Genomic DNA, 18,076 nt, shown 5'->3' on the forward strand with positions numbered 1-18,076 from the left:
ACAACCGCTATGCGGCTTTAGCGGGCATGGAGGGAGTTGACTGACTCCCTTCTGGGGGAACAGCAAATGAAGATGCTGCTGCTCCACAAAAGGTGTCCCCATTGAACATAGAACCAATTTTTTATGGTAATGTATATGTCTCCCACCCAAAGCATATATGCTCTTAGGACAAAGTGACTGACCCTGTGGCTGCGGATAATGGGCAAACTGAATCCGCACAATGCATCGGAATGGGAGGTAAAATAGGGGAGGCAGATGGTGATGTGGTGAGAATAGTGTCCTGGAACATAGCCGGTTTGGCATCTAAATAAAAAAATTTAGAATGGCGCCAATATATAAGCAGGGTTCATATAATCTGCTTTCAAGAAACATGGTTGGTTGACAATAGCTCCTTACACATCCAAGGGTATAAATGTTTTTTTTCCCCACAAAGAAATCCAGATGAGGCAGGGCTAGGGAAGGGTTGTTCTTATATGTAGACTTGAACCTCCAGGGAACATGGTCGACCTTAAACTGCAGCTCTCATGACATTCAAGAGGTACAGTTCAATGGTAAAGGGTTAAAATTGACCATGTTCAACGTTTATAATAATGTAGCAGGAGGTTGTAGCGAACTGATAAGTGAGCTAGAGCGTAGAATGTGCAAGGACACTGCTGGGGGGATGGGGACCCACGTTCAAAACTTTCTGGTCATGGGGGACTTTAACTGTCACCTCTGTCCGGCTCTCTTCCCAATAGATGAGGCCTGGTCGCGTTGTCCAGTGAATAATGGGGCTCATTTTGAGCCTTCAGTGGAGGGTAACGCTCTAACTAAACTTTTGCACAACCAGGACCTGGTTCACACTATTGATATGGTGGATATACTGCAGGCTGGTACCCTCTCACCAACATTTAAGGGGAGAGGATGCTCATCATTTATTGTTTATATTTTAGCTTCTAGGGCTTTTAAAAACAGAATCACTAGAGTTGGGATTGATTGGAACCCGTTTAGTGATCATAACCCCCTAGTATTAGATGTATTTTATCGGGCATGCCACAGGGGGAGGAAGCCTGGCGTGATAATTGAGAGGGTCACTGATCAGGGCAGACGCCTTAGGTGGTCTAAAATAGATGGAGATAGATTCTACAGATCCTTGATGGAGAGTGGGAAAACAGCTATCGAGGCGTGCTTAGATTTGACAGTAGAAGGGCCGCAGCTACTTCAAGCATTTGAACAGATTTCTGGGTTGGTAGATGGTTTGTTAAAAACCAGTGTCCCAGAAAAAAGAACTTGCCACCACCAACGATGGTTTGATCAAGACTGTTCCAAGCCCCTGAGGGACCTTAAAAATAGTATAAAAAAGAGGCCAAGGGACGCCCTACAAGTTACTTTATGCAGGAAAAAATACAAGAGCGAGCTGAGTAGGAGGAAATTAGCTCTTCAATCAGAAGGATGTGCAGATTTAAGAGAGGCGGGAGAAAAGAGGGATATGTCAGAATTCTGGAGAATTATTAACAGACCTACATTCCAGGATGACAAAGCCCCTGAAATAGGAACAAATATTATGCCTGAAATGTGGGTCACTCACTATAGGGGATTATATAATCACGAAGCGGGAACATTTGATGAGCATGTAGGGAATGTTGACCAGGGCCAGCCTGTAGTTTTCTCAATTAAGGAAATCAAAGTCGGGATTGAGGGTCTGACAAAAAATAAAGTTCGTGGCCCAGACGGTATCCCGCCAGATATGTTCCTAAGCTGTGTGGAATTGTGGGCCCCCATAATGATCAGGGTTATAAACACAGCAATTCTCTGGGGATTACCACAGTCCTGGTCCACGGCAATTATTGTCCCTATTTTTATAAAGGGTAACAGGGATGACCCCCAGTGCTACCGACTTATCTCATTGATCGATGTATCTGCCAAAATCTTGGGTAGGGGGATATTAAACCGGCTGATTGAGTGGACGGAGGCAAATAATATTATCTCAGACACTCAGTATGGTTTTAGGATGGGCCGGTCTACGAGCGACCAATGCTTGAATCTCTATATGTTAGCAGCTAAATACACCAAAGCTAGTAATGAATCTATCTATATGGGGTTCATGGATCTGGCAGCTGCCTTTGATCATGTAAATAGGGATAAGCTTTGGGACATGATGACCAGAATGGGGATTGAGGTCGGTCTTATTAACATCTTAAGAGAGCTGCACAGTAGTACCTCAGCACAAGTTAGATACAACATGGAGAGTGGATGCACCGACTCATTCCCCTGTAGAAGTGGGGTACGCCAAGGATGCATCCTGGCGCATTTTTTATTTTCACTTTATATTAATAATTTGGAGCAGCACCTCCTACAGTTGGGTTCTGATTGTCCACGAGTAAGGTTGCGTCATGTCCCTGTGTTACTTTACGCAGATGACGCGGTCCTCCTCGCACGCACACCAAAGAGTCTACAGATCTTAATTGATGGCTTTGTATCCTTTATGTGCTCATTAGACCTGTCTGTTAATTTGGGTAAATCCTATGTGTTGGCAGCCGGCAACAAACCCTGCACTAAATGTACCTTCACGATAGTGAGCCATAAAATTGAGAAAGTTACATTATTTTCGTATCTAGGCTTACTATTTGATGGGTCACTAGCATTTAATTGCTTGGTGGAGGATCGTTGCCGTAAGATGAACGTTGCCAACGGTGCAATTGCAGGTTATGGACGTAGGCTGGGGAGATGGTGCCCTGAACAGGTGTTGAACCTGTATAACTCTATGTGTTGTTCTAAAGTCATTTATGGGGCAGAGGTATGGGGCTTTGTGAATATATGCCAACTGCAACGGGAGGAGAATAAACATTTACGATCCATTCTGAAAGCTCCACAAAGCCTGGCGGCAGTAATTGCACATAGGGAGTTAGGGATACCCTACCTTTAAGATCTGGTGAAGGTCAGCCCAATTCTAGGGTGGCTAAAAATCTGGGTTAACCCAGAGGCGACATTAAGTAGGGAAATCCTGAAGGACTGCCTGGGTAGAGACAAATGGATGCGAATTCCGTGGCTCAGTTACGTTAAGATCGAACTCGAAACTCTGGGCTTCGGGAATCTCTTTGTTGAACCGGTAACGATTATCCCCCAGCATAAAACGATTGTAAAAAGGGCATTTTTGGCACACAAAGTCACACAGAGAATAGAGTTAGAAAGGGCTAAAACCACTGTGTGTGCTTATAACCTTTTTAAGATCACAGAGGGAAGGGAGCCATATCTATACCTAATGCATAATGCTCAGGACAGGTTTTTAATGTGCCGTTTTAGGCTCAATTTATTACCGTATTTATTGGCATCACCATTAGGGTTTGCAACTACAATTGAGCAAAAGGGAACCTGCAGCTGCGACAATAGGTCTCCGCAGGATTCCCTTCATTTTGTATTGTTATGTTCAATTTATTCAATGCCTAGGCGTAGATTCTTGGTTGATATTTTAAAACAAGCTAACTTGAAATGTGCTCAAGAAGCCTTGGTCTATCTACAACAAGCAACTGACCCTCTCACACTGTGTTGTATTATCAATTTTTTAAAAGTGGCGGTTCGATTAAGGGCAACTAGGAGGGGGGGGGAGGACTGTAAGTTTTTAGTGATAGGTCCTAATGTCTACAAATGCTAATTTTAAACTCAGTGAATTTGATTGTATTAATATTGGGATTCATATGTTAATTTAATTGTTTTCTTAAAAATAATGTATATTTGTGCTTTTATGGTGATTTTTAATCATTGAATAAAGAATCCAAATGAATGAATGAATGTCACAGTGGAGGTTATTACAGTGTGGGGGAAGGATAGAAAACTAGGAGTGTGAATAAACAGAAGTGTAAACAGGATGCATAATTGGGTTTTGGGCCAGTGACTAGATGATGAGCAGCTCAGTAGTTAGTGGGTCAGAATAAAAAGGAGGCGGATGTCGTTTGTTGGCAAATTAAGGAGGGGAGAGGTTTTTAATTCGGTGAGGACAGCAATCCTGCCTTTGTGGAAGGATAGTGAGATGATGCTTGATGGTATCTGATGATGGGTGGAGTGGGAGGCAATGAGGTCCTCGATGTTTGCAATTTTTTAGTTATCACACTGAAGGCACAACGCTAACCAAAGATGAAGCCCAACAATTTTTTTTAACAAGCATTTCGATTTACATGTAAAAATGATATATGCATTTATAATTCAAAATTTCTAATGATTATATAGGTGTTAAAATTGCGTTTAGTCAATTTCCAAGGCTTTTCACATTTGGATCGGTAAGGTAAATGAGGCACATAGAGATAAAATTAATTATCCAGAAACTCGCAATTTAGTCAGTTTGAGAACACGGAAGTAGAAACCAGATCTTCATTAGATCATAAGCATATTGGCATCAAGTTTAAAACTTAAACTCTAGTCTTCCATTGGTTCAATCATGAATAATAAGTTTCTACTCCATTTAAGGTTTTGAAGGGGTAACTTTACCAATCACACCTATTGGCAACCTGGCACGTGAGAGCCATCCATTAAGGTTTAATCCACATACTTTAACCATGGATGGAATCTGAAACTTAGTAATATGTTGGCTCTCCTCCTATTGCTGTAACCAAAATCATCTCATGAAGACGGATACCTTCGGATCCCAGTAGCTACCCATGACTTGAAAAGTACTTGAATGATCCATCCCATCATAAATATATATATATATACACTCACACGCACACATACATATATATATGTAGATGAACACTGTTTAACGAACCACATGTTCCAGCATGCCTTTCAAAAATGATTGTGTCCACTAGAAGGCAAAAAATATAAATTCGGGCAATTGTGTGTGGACGCTAATAGTGCTGAGGAGTGCTTGTGGCTTAACTTTGATAAATGTCACTCTGGACCGAAACGCGTCAGGACTGCCACGCTGTTGCCAAAATCAATAAAACAAGTTACTGACAGCCAACTTTTGGAGTATGACTCCCTCTCTCTTCTCAATGGGGAGAATGGTTTGATGTTCAGCGGCTTGGTTCTGCCACGGAGCGACGCACCACCAGCAAGGGCACCTTACTTGCCCATCTTGGATCCAACTCTGTGGCTCGCGGAAGAGGTAAAGGGCAAGAGGCTGCCACCGAAGACTTTCTCCGGTATGGATCCTAACAGCCTTGAGAAGGGGCTGGATACAGAGCAAAAGTGTGAGCTGGGAACTTTGAAATAAAAGCAACTGCAACAGTGATAACAAGGCGCCGCCCACTGTTCCAGCATGCCTTTCAAAAATTGTGTCCACTAGTGGGCTAAAAATATAAATTCAGGCAACTGTGTGTGGAAGCAAATAGTGCTGAGGAGTGCTAGTGGCTTACCTTTGATAAAGCAGTTCCAGTGGAATAATACATTTGTATAATAACATTAGAGCATAATAGCAATAAAAACAAGGGTTAACTGGGATGTCAAAGAGAGAAAAGGACGCTCACAAGAGAACCAAACGAACATTTGGGTGGCTGTTGGTGACTGTATTTACAAGGTTTCTGTGCATTTCTATTAAGGAAAGCGACCATTCTGAATATGTACAGGATAGATATACAGACACTTTACACAATCGTAAGTGCTGTTTGCAAGGTTCGTTTTCCTTTTTATCGTCGACGGCGTTTCAACCCTGTGGTGAATGGAGGGTCTCATCTGGACCAATAGTAAAGGGATATCTGGTTATAAAAATAAAGGTCACGTGCGGTGTCCGGTGTAAACCCTGTGCATGGAAGTGAAGTAAAACTACTCACAGTGAACCCCGCCGGGTTCACTGGTAGAGTTGACTTGTCACTGAATGTAGTCAAGGGTGAGGCGCAGTAAGGATGGAGCGCGATGCTGTCTCAAGGGGAAATTAATCCAGAAGGCTTGATGTGGCCCAAAATGGGGCGATCGTTTATCGAGGATGATGCCTTAAGTATTTGCTACGATGGCAGTCCGAATGAATCCGCCTGCTCGGCGTCATGAGTATTTTTACGTCCATTGCAGGTTATATCATGTTACTGCATTGTATCATAGTTTGATTCACGTGAGAACTAGGTGAGAATAACGACCCACCAAGAGGGCGGGATCTTTGTGTGTCACATTGCTTTGACCATCTTCTATGTTTATTGCACTGGGAGATTGAAATTTGTTGTTTCCAGCACGCCTGATGACATTGACAATGTCGTTAGCAGAAACGTATCTGTTAAGTGCCTGCACGCGTTGTTAAGAATAAACAACACTTGAATTCCCCCCCACAAGTGCTTAGTCCTTTGGAAGGAGGAGGAGGAGCATTGATATATATATAATACCCGGAATACTGGCGCCTGCAGGTGACTGGGCACCAAAGACGCCAACTCTGATGGGGTGAGGTGGTCTTGGCGTTATTGATTTTGTGGATGAGTCCACCTCAACCCCGAGGTTGTGCCATTTGGAACATTTCATGTTTGCCGTTTTCGTTCGTTGCAAAACATTTGTTCTTTTGCCCTGGTATTAGATGCCTTTTGACACTGACCCTGCAGGAACACCAGGATTTGTGCATTGCCTATGAAGTAGCTGACTATCCAGCTGCATTATGAAATTCAGAGTTTTGAGGGGTTTAGAAGCACATGCTTTATTAGCTCTGAGGTACACGTTCACTCATTGTGTCAATACGTAGCCCCGTGATGAAATAGCATTCACCTGGTCCCTGGGCCCTATATTAATGTAACCAAGACTTTGACATTATGGCACAAATCGTTTTGACTTTTTAGTCGGGGTCAGAGGTCATGCTGTGGCAGACTTAATATTAGCTCAGGAGAGCTTCCTGGGTTTTTGGCAGTCATTGGGACATAATAAGCAAAGTTCGGCCGCACTGATTATTAAATTGGTTTTGGTAGATTTGATGTCATACTGGCAACACAGGATCTCGAGTTTGGACATACATTGTAAATGCTTGCTTCTATCCCACTGTGCTAATATTTACATGTTTGATCGTTCATTCTGGCTGCATTATTGGTAACTTTTAGCAACTTAAAGAAATGTATTGTATATTATAATTTTGATGTTGCGCCTCACCTGTATTTAACTAGGGGCCAGCTGCAGATAGCATGCTTATGTTACATTTTGTATTTAGGCTGTATTAGGAATACATGCGCTTTAGTATGTCTTCTATTTTCATTAATTAGTTCAGTGGGAAGGGCTATATAACATATGGGAAATACATCGACAAAGGCCTTTTAAAGGCCGAAACGTGTCTCTCCTTGTGCTTGGGATTGAGGGCACTAATAAAGAAATGCCAAATCCAGAACTACTTTGTGTCCGTGCCTGCTTTCCATGGAGTTTCTGTGGAAGTTGGTTATTTGGTTCAGACCCTCCATACAAAAAACTTTCACCAATATGCTGACAATACTCAATTCTATCTGAAAGCAAGCAAGAACATTGACAGCTCAATTACTATCTCGTCCTTTTTGAAGGCTGGACGTCAACTGCCTCAAATTGGCTGTATGCATGTGTTAGACCTGATAGTCTTAGAGTGGTCTTCCCCAAATTTTTGCCTGCCTCCCTCCATTTTTCTGAAATCATTTTTTCTGGTTTTAGGACTCTAGGTACTTTACCACTGATGACTAATGCTAAAGTGCGTGTGCTCTCTCCCCTAAGCATGGTAACATTGGCTTAACCCCAAGCTGCAGATTAAATTCACTTATAAGTCCCTAGAAAAGTGCTCTACATGTGCACATGGCCTGTAAATAAAATGCTCCTAGTGGGCTTGAAGCACTCACTGTGCCACCCACTTAAGTAGCCCTCTAACCATAGCTCAGGCCTGCCATTGCATAGACTATAAGTGGAGTTTATATTGCCACTTAGGCCTGGCAAGGTAACCCTCTTGGCAGGCCTAATCCTTCCATTTTCATACATATAAGTAAACTCTAAAACAGGCAATGTCTAACCACAGGGTGCCGTGTATTTAAAAAGGCAGGACATGTACTTCTAAGTCTTACATGTCCTGGTAGTGACAAACTCCTAATTTCGTTTTTTAATGCTGTATGGCCTATCTTTTCCATAGGATAACTTTGGGATTACGTTATTGTATTCTTTAAGTGCAATTCCCAATTGGGAAAAAATAGTTTTTTAAATGTTAGTGTCACTGAACTAACAATTTAAAATCACAACTTATGGTAAAGTTGGATTTTAAACTCCAGTTTAGCAAATGCTACTTTTAGAAAGTTGGCATTTACTTACTTTAGCCATTTGGTGCCTTCTGCCCGTCTCTGGAATACACATCTTGGTTGGGTGACAGCTGGCTTAAGGCATTCCCTCATCATACATCATAAACAAAGGAAGGATATGTGGGCTTGAGTGGTCATCTGCATGCCGATGGGCCACCCTGAGCAGGATTAAAGGGAGGAGCTGATACTTACACCTGAAAGGGCTGTGTCCTGTCCACATAAAAAGGATTGATTACCCCTATATAGTGTATCTGGAGCCAGGGCAGGAAGGAGGACCCTCTGTGCACTTCAAAGCTTTCTTTGAAGTATCCCCCACTTCAAAGTCACGACTGGGTATAAGTACTGGACCTCTGGCACTACCAAATCAGTACACTTCCGGACTTGTGACTACTATGCTAGGAAGAAGAACTGTTGCTGCTGAGAGGACCGCCACTTGGCTAGACTGCTGTTTTATTGGACTCTTCCTTGATGTGCTCTTGCCTTACTGAGCTGATCTGCTGCTTGCTGTTCCTCTGTCTGGGTGAGAAGGACTGGACTTGCATCACTTGAATCCAGAGTGACTCCAAAAGCTTACTGGCTTGCCTCCTGTTGCCGAAGTCTCAGGGACACACAAGGCTTTGCACCCTCCTGTTCCAACCCTGGGGCTTATCTGCTTGTGAGTTTGTCTCGCCAAGGGGTGCCGACCCAGTCATGGACCCTTGGAAGTGTACCTATGGGTTTGCGGCAGTGGAATCAATGCATCCTCTGCTGCGAGAGGAGAATCAATGCATCATCACTGTTGTGGGAACTGGTCCAGCACATCGCACTCAGAACTCAGCATTGCATCCGGAACCACAGCCTCAGAACCAATGCATGGCCCACTGAGTGGAGAAGATTGACGCATCACCTCTCCAGTGTGAATTAACCCATCGCATTGACCTTAGAACCGCCCCACTCGGAACCGGCGCTTCTCTCAAAAGAATCAACGCATCGCTGCAGTTGAGTAGAGAACTCCGGCGTAACACCCCAACTGCATGGGGATCATCAATGCATCTCATGCTGCAACAAGAAATAAGATACTTTTTCTCATTAAGTCCTGCATGGCTCCTGTAGCCAGCCTGCGATCCATCGCAGGCGGCCCAACCTCTTGAATTTGTCACCGTCCAGCGCAGCCAATTAACACTTTGAGGACTGTTTGCTACTAAGCTCTATTTTTGCATTGCATCTTTAAAAATTCACAACTCGACTGCTACACATTTGGTTTTGGTCATTTTGGCCTTGTTATATTTATAAAAACTTAATCTATTTTTCTAACCTGGAGTGGGATCTTTTTTTGGTGTTTTCACTGTGTTGTTGTATAAAGTGTTGCACAAATACTTTACACATTGCCTCTTAAGTTAAGCTTGAATGCTCTGTACCAAGCTACTAGAGGGTGAGCACAGGATAATTGAGGTTGTGTTGTGACCTACCCTGACTAGGACTGCGGTTCCTCTTGGACAGGGTGCATACCTCTGCCAACCAGAAAAACGATTTCTAATAGCAAGTATGAATATCTAATTAACACAAACTTAGTTTTGAAGCAATGTTGCATCATTCAAAAGGAGGGTGTATTAAGTAAGTGCAAGTAACATTTGCATATCTTGAAGTATGTCTTTCTAAACTTATTTTGAAAGTACCACAATGTTTCACTTGGATGTCTACCCAAATTCATGGCAAATACTCAGATAGCCTGGCAACAGCTATCACTTCTAGCCAAAATACCTTATCTAAATCTTTGTGTTTTCCCACCTACATGCTATCCTCCAAACTATTCTTTTTTCCCATTAAAAGTACAAGCACACCACTCCAACCCTGATGGATTTGCTATGGTTTTCCCCATAGATCGGCATCATCTTCATGACCTGCTGTAATATATCTGACGCACTAACAATCAACATACCATTTTAACTTGCAGATAACCTCACTTTATCATACGGTCAAAACACTGCATGTATCAAGGACATTGAAATCAACAAAGTCAGAAAAGAAAAACAACAGATGCTGCCTCACAAGAATAAAGCATTGACAGGGAAATACATAGGAAAATGCTACAAAATCACTAAATCTAATATATTACAATTGTGAAATGACTGACCTAATCTGTGGATATGGGGCTCCTTCAATGTTGCAGGTAAACTGAGTGTCTTCACCCTCTAGGAAGTGCACATTTCGAACTTTGGTTACAAAACGTGGGGGCACTGCAGGAGTGAAAAGAATGGCAATCATTAGTGTTACACCAAAATTTTGTTGAAGTTGACCTCACACAAATAAATTGAAAGGGTAAAACGAGGTAAGAGTTACTCTCCTCTGTCAGCACATTTTCTGTTGCATTCTCTATTTAACCTCATCATTTGAATCTTCTCAGGTGCCAAACTAGATACGGTACCTATTGGAGTAGCTCAAGCAGGCCAGTCGATAGTTCCATCAGCCTTTGTCCAACTCCATTTCGGCTCCGAATTTGACATCACTGAGTCACATAACTCGATTCTGACATCAGTTTTTCTCCTATTTTCCCCAAGCCCTCATACAGAGAGCTAGCCGACAAGATTAATTGTACTGACAGTGTGAAAAAATAACTTGGACCTTTACCAACTCCTGAAATTCCACTCCACAGAATGAGGAGGTAGGAAGGCAGTGAGTAATGTGCAGATATACTTTCCACCAGAAAGGGTACTACTGAAGGTGAGTATTTTATTTTTCTGCGGGATGCTTCTAAATGCGGATTTTAACCTTGTGAAGAAGTCACAATGCAGGGCTCCTCCAAACAGGTGTGTCTGAAGAGTGGCCCTTCCTGCCAACTCACAAATCAATACAGTAGTAAGGATATGGGCACAAGCCCAGGTGGGCTGCCTGGCATATGTCCAGCACAAGAGCACCTTGATCAAGGACTGTGGTTGTTGCTTTTGCCTTGATGGAAAAGTCCTCAGGAGGATCCTTTGTGGCTAAGGCCTTGCACAGTTTGATGCAAAGTACAATTCATAAGGATAAGGACTTCTTCTGGACCTCCTATTCTTTCACATCAGCGAACCCCACAAACGAACAAGTTACTTACCTTTGGTAATGATATATCTGTGATAGATTCCTTACCTTAGAATTACCCCCAGGAGTCAGACTGGATCATGAAAGTTTTCGTCAGCAGTACCCGTGGCCGTCGGTAGGCGGCGTTGTGCGGCTCCGCGTATGTCCTTGTTGTCGTAGTGGCCGAGATGACGTTGCTGGAGCTACTAAGACGCGTCATGCACGCTGACATCAGTTCTGTACACAACTTACCGTGCCAGGAACGCAGAGCAATGCAAGATACTGACCATTGGTGCCCTAAAAGGGATGACCTTAACCCTAGAAATCAGTTAGCAGAACGGGTAGGATGGGTGGGGTGGTAGGGAATCTATCACTAACTAATGTTTCTTACAGATATATTTTTACAGAAGGAAAGATACTTGTTAATCTGAAAGAAACACGTTAGTGATAGATTCCTTACCTTAGAATAGATACCCCAGCAATATCAACCCAAGTGGTGGGTCTGTGAACAAAGATCACACCAGAAAGTCACGGAGAACAGAAAGCTCAAAGAAGCCGTCTCTCCGAACTTGACTGTCAAGGCAATAATGCTTATTAAAAGTGTGCAGCGAGGCCCACGTGGCTGACTGACATATGTCTTGCAGGGGGACACCACGTCCCAATGAAGTAGTAGCTGCTGTCACCCTGGTAGAATGGGCGGGAAATCCAATAGAAGGTTCCTTTTTAGCCAGAGAATAACAGGCCTTGATACACAAGACAACCCAGTGGGAAATAGTCCTCTTGTGTACAGCTTGGCCTTTCTTGGCGTCCACGTAACCAACAAAGAGCTGGTCATCCACCCGGAACTGTTGTGTGCGATTCAGGTAAAATGAGAGAGCACATTTTGGGTCTAGACGGTGGAGCCTCTCTTCCTCTCTGGGAGGAGGCGGAAAGAAAGTGGGCAAGGTGATAGTTTGCCCGATGTGGAAGGCAGTGACAACCTTTGGCAAGAAGGAAGGACGAGTACGAAGCACAACCTTGTCCGGATGGACTGACAGAAAAGGAGGCTTACAGGAAAGAACCTGGAGCTCACTCACGCGCCTACTGGAGGTGATGGCAACCAGGAAAGCAGTCTTCAAACTCAATAAACGAACAGGACAGTTGTGAAGCGGCTCAAAGGGAGTGCACATCAAATAGGTAAGAACCAGATTCAAGTCCCACTGCCGCATCACAAATGGAATAGGAGGGAAAAGGTGAGTAATGCCTTTGAGAAATCTATTCACAACAGGAGACTTGAAAAGAGAAGGCTGATCAGGGAGCATGAGTAAGGCCGAAACTGCAGAAAGATAGCCGTTAATAGTGCCAAGAGCAGAGCACTGCTGGGCAGGAGAAAGAAGGGACAAAAGGACTTCCGAAAGAGGGGCAGAAAGGATATCCACAGCCTTTGCTGTGCACCGTGCACAAATTTGTTCCATCTGCAGGCATGTACCGATTTAGTGGAGGGACGCCTGGCTGCCAGAATTATATCACAGACTTCAGGAGGCAATTCAAAAGGAATCAACTGTCGCCGATCAATCTCCACGCATGTAGGTGGAGGCTGAACAGGTTCGGGTGGAGGATTGTTCTCTGCTGCTGAGACAGAAGGTCCTCCCGAAGAGGCAGTCGGATCGGGGAATCCTTGCTCATACTGAGTTGCTCGGGATACCAAACTCTTCGAGTCCAGTCCGGCGCCACAAGAATGATTTGGGCCTGATCGCACCTGATCTTCATCCGCACTCTGGGTAGAAGAGGTATAGGCGGAAAGGCGCAGCTCCACTCGTGACGAAAAGCGAAACCGAGTAAGTGCCGCCTTGGAAACGCACAGAAGTGATGACATTGCACGTTCTCTTTGGTGGTGAATAGATCTACACCTTGAACAGCACAAGCTCCTGGAGGATGTTCAGTTTGGCTTCCGACCAGCTCATGGCACCGAGACGGCCCTAGTGACCGTGCTGGATGAGCTACGTTGGTGGGCAGTCAGGGGACAGTCAGGGATTTTGATCCTGCTTGACCTGTCTGCCGCCTTCGATACGGTGAACCATGGTATTTTGCTGGACAGGTTGAGAGAGGTAGGGGTTGCAGGGAGTGCCCTTGGGTCGTTTGAGTCCTTCCTCCAGGGTGAGGAACAAGCTGTGTCCCTTCCTCCCTTTCAATCCTCCTTCTCTACCATCTCGCATGGCGTCCCTCAAGGCTCGGCAGTTAGCCCGATATTATTTAACATCTAAATGAAGCCCTTAATAGCGGTCATCAAACAATATAAGATCGAAATTGTTAACTACGCTGATGACACGCAGTTGATTCTTTCCTTGGAGGGAAATTATTCTACCTCTTTGGAGGAATTTCACAACTGCCTGCGAGCTACAGCGGACTGGTTTAATGCCAACTATCTGCAATTTAACACAGGAAAGACCGAGGTGTTATATTGCTCAAGGCCCAGGGTACAATCTCTTCTACCCAGCAACTTCTGGCCAGTGGATTTCTCTCCACTGGTGCAGCCTGTGAAGGTAGCACGGAATCTGGGTGTGATGTTCAATAGCGACCTCACTCTGGAGGCGCAGGTTTCAAAGGTGGTAGCTGGCTGCCTGACCATCATTCGCCTCCTGAGAAAAATCCTGCCCTTGTTACTTCCCCGTGCTCAGATAGAGGTGGTGCGTTGTACCGTGCTCAGTAGGTTAAACTACTGCAACGCCTTACTGTTGGAGTCCCCAAGCTATCTCATGGATAGACTCCAGAGACTCCAGTCTGCAGCTGCAAAATTAGCCCTGGGGTGGCCAACTAGATCTTCCTCCTCAGGGGCTCTGGCTCAGCTGCACTGGCTCCCAGTGAGGCAGAGGGTGACATTTAAGTCCCTCTGTCTGACCTTTAAAGCCCTCCATGGGTTAGCCCCAGCCTGTTTACAAAGGAAGTTTTCATGGCATGTGCCGGCCCGCAATCTACGCTCCTCCTCGGCCAGGTTGGTTCCCGTACCGAGGTTTAGGAGATCCAGAGCAGGAGGTAGATCGTTCAGTGTGGCCGCGGCCAAGCTCTGGAACTCTCTTCCCATCGAACTCAGGCAGGTCTCATCCTTCTTGCATTTAGAAGGCACTTGAAAACTTGGCTTTTCCCTAATCCTTAGCCTGTTAACGGCTGCTCCTCCCTTTTTTCTTTCGAGTCTGCCAGCGCCAGGATGCCTCTTGAGGTGATAGTGCGCTTTATAAGTGAAATAAATAAATAAATATAGTGCGCTTTATAAGTGAAATAAATAAATAAATAAATCTAACTAAGGCTCTCCCCACTGTTGAAAGAGACCTTGCAACAAAAACTACGGTAGGGTAGGACCCGGGGGAATATTTAAAGACCAATCTCTGGGAACAGCCCCCACAGATACAGAACAACAAAAGAGTACCAGAGGGTCTGAGAGAAAGGTGGGTTTACATTGTGCGGAAAACAGACAAACAACAAAAGACCCCTAAAGTGACCTGTGAAACATGGTATTCAATGACAACCTAAATAGATGTTCAGAGATACCCATCAGTCACCACTCGGAACCGCCCTTCATCATTTGGGATTTGGGAACTTTCTCTCAGACCCTCTGGTACTCTTTTGTTGTTCTGTATCTGTGGGGGCTGTTCCCAGAGATTGGTCTTGAAATATTCCCCCGGGTCCTACCCTACCGTAGTTTTTGTTGCAAGGTCTCTTTCAACAGTGGGGAGAGCCTTAGTTAGATTTATTTATTTATTTAGTTCACTTATAAAGCGCACTATATTTATTTATTTATTTCACTTATAAAGCGCACTATCACCTGCACTGCACTCACTCAGTCACACTACACTTGACCACTCACCAGTCTCAAGTAGTGGTATACCATACTATTGTTTGTTCAGTGGAAGAGATCTATTTACACCTTGGTCTCTTTCTGTCTGAAAAAAACATATCTGTATAGATGGTCTTGAAAAATCCCAAATGATGAAGGGCGGTTCCGAGTGGTGACTGATGGGTATCTCTGAACATCTATTTAGGTTGTCATTGAATACCATGTTTCACAGGTCAGTTTAGGGGTCTTTTGTTGTTTGTCTGTTTTCCGCACACTGTAAACCCACCTTTCTCTCAGACCCTCTGGTACTCTTTTGTTGTTCTGAAAGAGACCTTGTGCCACCTCCAAGTGAAGACGCCATTTGTGATCCATCATGCACCTGCGGCTGAGTTCGTCCACCCTGGTGTTCAAAGAACCTGCCAAGTGTTGAACCATCAAGGAAATGCATTGACGTTCCAGCCTGTCTAGAGACGCAGAGCCTTCTGATATAGGGTACACAACCCCACCCCGCCTTGCTTGTTGCAATCCCACATGGCAGTGGTATTGTCTGTGAACACCTGCACTACTCTCCCTTTGACAGAGGAAAGGAATGCTTTCAGTGCAAGTAGGATCGCCTGGAGCTCCAGAAGGTTGATATGGAGCCTGGACTCCACAGGAGACCAGAGACCTCTGATCTCCCCCTCTCCCATGTGGCCGCCCCATCTCAGGAGGGACACATCCGTCACCACTGTGGGCTCCGGTTGGGGAAGGGAGAGGGATCTGCTGCTGACCCAACGTTGGTTCGTGAGCCACCATTGCAACTGTAGCGCAGTGCCCTCCGAGATCTGGATGTACTCGGACAGGTCCCCTTGATGCTGCGCCCACTGGAACCTCAGGTCCAACTGCAGAGCCTGCATATGCCATCTGGCATGATTGGTCAGCAGGATGCAGGAGGCCATGAGGCCCAGCAGCCTCAAGGTCATCCTGACCGAAACCCAGAACAAGAGCCGAAAGATCGGAATCATAGCCTGAATGTCCCGGACTCGCTGTTCGGAAGGATAACCCCAAAACTGCTCCGTGCCCAGAACTCCTACGATGAAAAGGAGCTTCTGAGAGGGAATCAGGTGCAACTTCGGCACATTGATGGCAAACCCCAGCAAATGCAGGAGGTCTGCCGTAGCCTGGAGGTGGGAGACAACTGCCTGGGGCGAGCCCGACTTCAACAGCCAGTTGTCGAGGTAGGGGAAGACTGAAACCCCTGATCTGGGCAGATGAGCTGCGACCACTACCATCCCCTTCGTGAACACCCGAGGGGCGCTGGTAAGGTCAAAAGGGAGCATGGGGATCTGAAAATGCTTGGGGCCTACAGTGATTCGCAGGTAACGCCTGGTGGGCCAGCAGGGCGGGGATATGTCCTGCAAGTCCAACGCAACCAACCAGTCTTTCGGGTCTAGGGCAGACAAGACCTGAGCAAGTATGAGCATCTTATACTTCCCTTCCGGAGGAAGCGATTGACGTTCCTAAGGTCTAAGATAGGACGCAGGCCCTTGTCCTTCTCTGGAACCAGGAAGTAGTGGGAGTAACAATCACAACCTACTTCTGGCGTCGGAACACGCTTGTTGGCCCCCTTGGCCAAGAAGGCCATAAATTCCTGCTGAAGAAGTGCCAAGTGATCACCGACATGCGGTGGGACTAAGGCGGCATGGCTGGAGGGGTAGTCACGAAGGGGAGGGAGTAGCCCGGTCAGACTATCTGCAGAGCCCACCTATCCGAAGTCATGGTGCCCCAGGGGGGGAGGTGATGGCGAATCCTGCCACCCACTGGTGTTTGGTCGGCTTGAAACACTGGACTAGGAAGGTTTGGAGGCAGTGGCGGCAGGGGTGGTGGTGGACTGACCCGCCCCCTGGCCCCGTGACCCACCTCAGCAGGTCCGACGCCGCGGCTGCGCTGAGACTGTTGCTGCGCAGGCCTGTGTCTCTTAAATGAAAGTTTTTGGGCGCCCCTTCCTTGCTCATGAAAGGAGCGAAAAGCAGAAGCGGAAGGAGTGCGGGTGGCCGAAAGGCCTAAGGACTTGGCCGTAGCCCGTGGGTCCTTAAAAAGCTCCAACGCACTGTCTGCCTTGTCGCTAAACAGACGAGTGCCATTAAAGGGCATGTCCATCAGAGTGTTCTGATAGAAATAGGGTTTGTGTGGAGCACTCCGTTGTACTCTTGTTTACTAGGTTCATCCACTGGTGCAGTGATTAATAAGGATAGTCACTCCTTGTTTAAGAACTTGGTAAGGGTGGGTCTGTTGACACCACTAATCACGTACTGTTCACTAGATGCTTCTGCACTTAACTTTGATTAATTAATTTATTCACAGTATTCCATGTTTTTAAACTTCTTATATTTTGTTTTATTTAATGTTCAATCCATTATCAAATGTTGAAATTATATCTTTCATCAAATGTATTCTCATAGATGCAAACGCAATTTACATGGAATCAATTATAATTTTATGCAAATGATTAACATTTCTCTTGATTACAAAGTCTTTATGAAGCCCAATGCATTTCGGCACCTGATTAGTGCCTTCGTCAGGGAAAAACCCCAAAAAATCAACAAATACAATAATGTAAATATCCAAATTTGTTGAACCACATGGGAGCTGATGTGTGTACTAATATACGTGTCTTCATACCTGAATAGGCTGACATATGTATCAGTGATAATCCCTTGTGTGCCTCAAATGCATTTGTATATCTGTGAACACAAATATAAAAAAACGACATCACAACTGTCTAATTGCATAATGAATCACATGTTCTCTGTATTCTCGGTAAAAACATGATCTCAGCCTACCTTATTCTGGCTCAAATGAAAGGACGCTGTAAGTGCAAAATATGTGTTTGTTAAACAAACATATCTGCGAAAATATGTTTAAATCATAACGAATCCTTAGGAAAAGGTCATACCTTTTGCGTTTGTTAACTCAGTGTCCTGTAACGATACCAAAATAAATACATCACCATGCTGCTATCTGCCAGCTTTGGTCGAATAATTGCTTGCCTAATGCGAGTTGTGCATAC

The 18,076-nt window shown here is 44.9% G+C and overlaps 1 protein-coding gene across 1 annotated transcript in view; it reads right to left on the reverse strand.

Annotated features, from left to right (window-relative positions):
* The window catches only part of OBSCN (obscurin, cytoskeletal calmodulin and titin-interacting RhoGEF), a 1,012,031-nt gene that overhangs the window by 90,011 nt on the left and 903,944 nt on the right, over positions 1 to 18,076 (reverse strand). The window contains exon 94 of the mRNA XM_086941076.1: positions 10,294 to 10,396. Within this exon, the coding sequence (XP_086797202.1) occupies positions 10,294 to 10,396 (103 nt within the window). The remainder of the gene's footprint in view (positions 1 to 10,293; positions 10,397 to 18,076) is intronic.

This window comes from Lissotriton vulgaris, chromosome 10, assembly GCF_964263255.1.
Source record: "Lissotriton vulgaris chromosome 10, aLisVul1.2, whole genome shotgun sequence".
NCBI classification, from domain to species: domain Eukaryota; kingdom Metazoa; phylum Chordata; class Amphibia; order Caudata; family Salamandridae; genus Lissotriton; species Lissotriton vulgaris.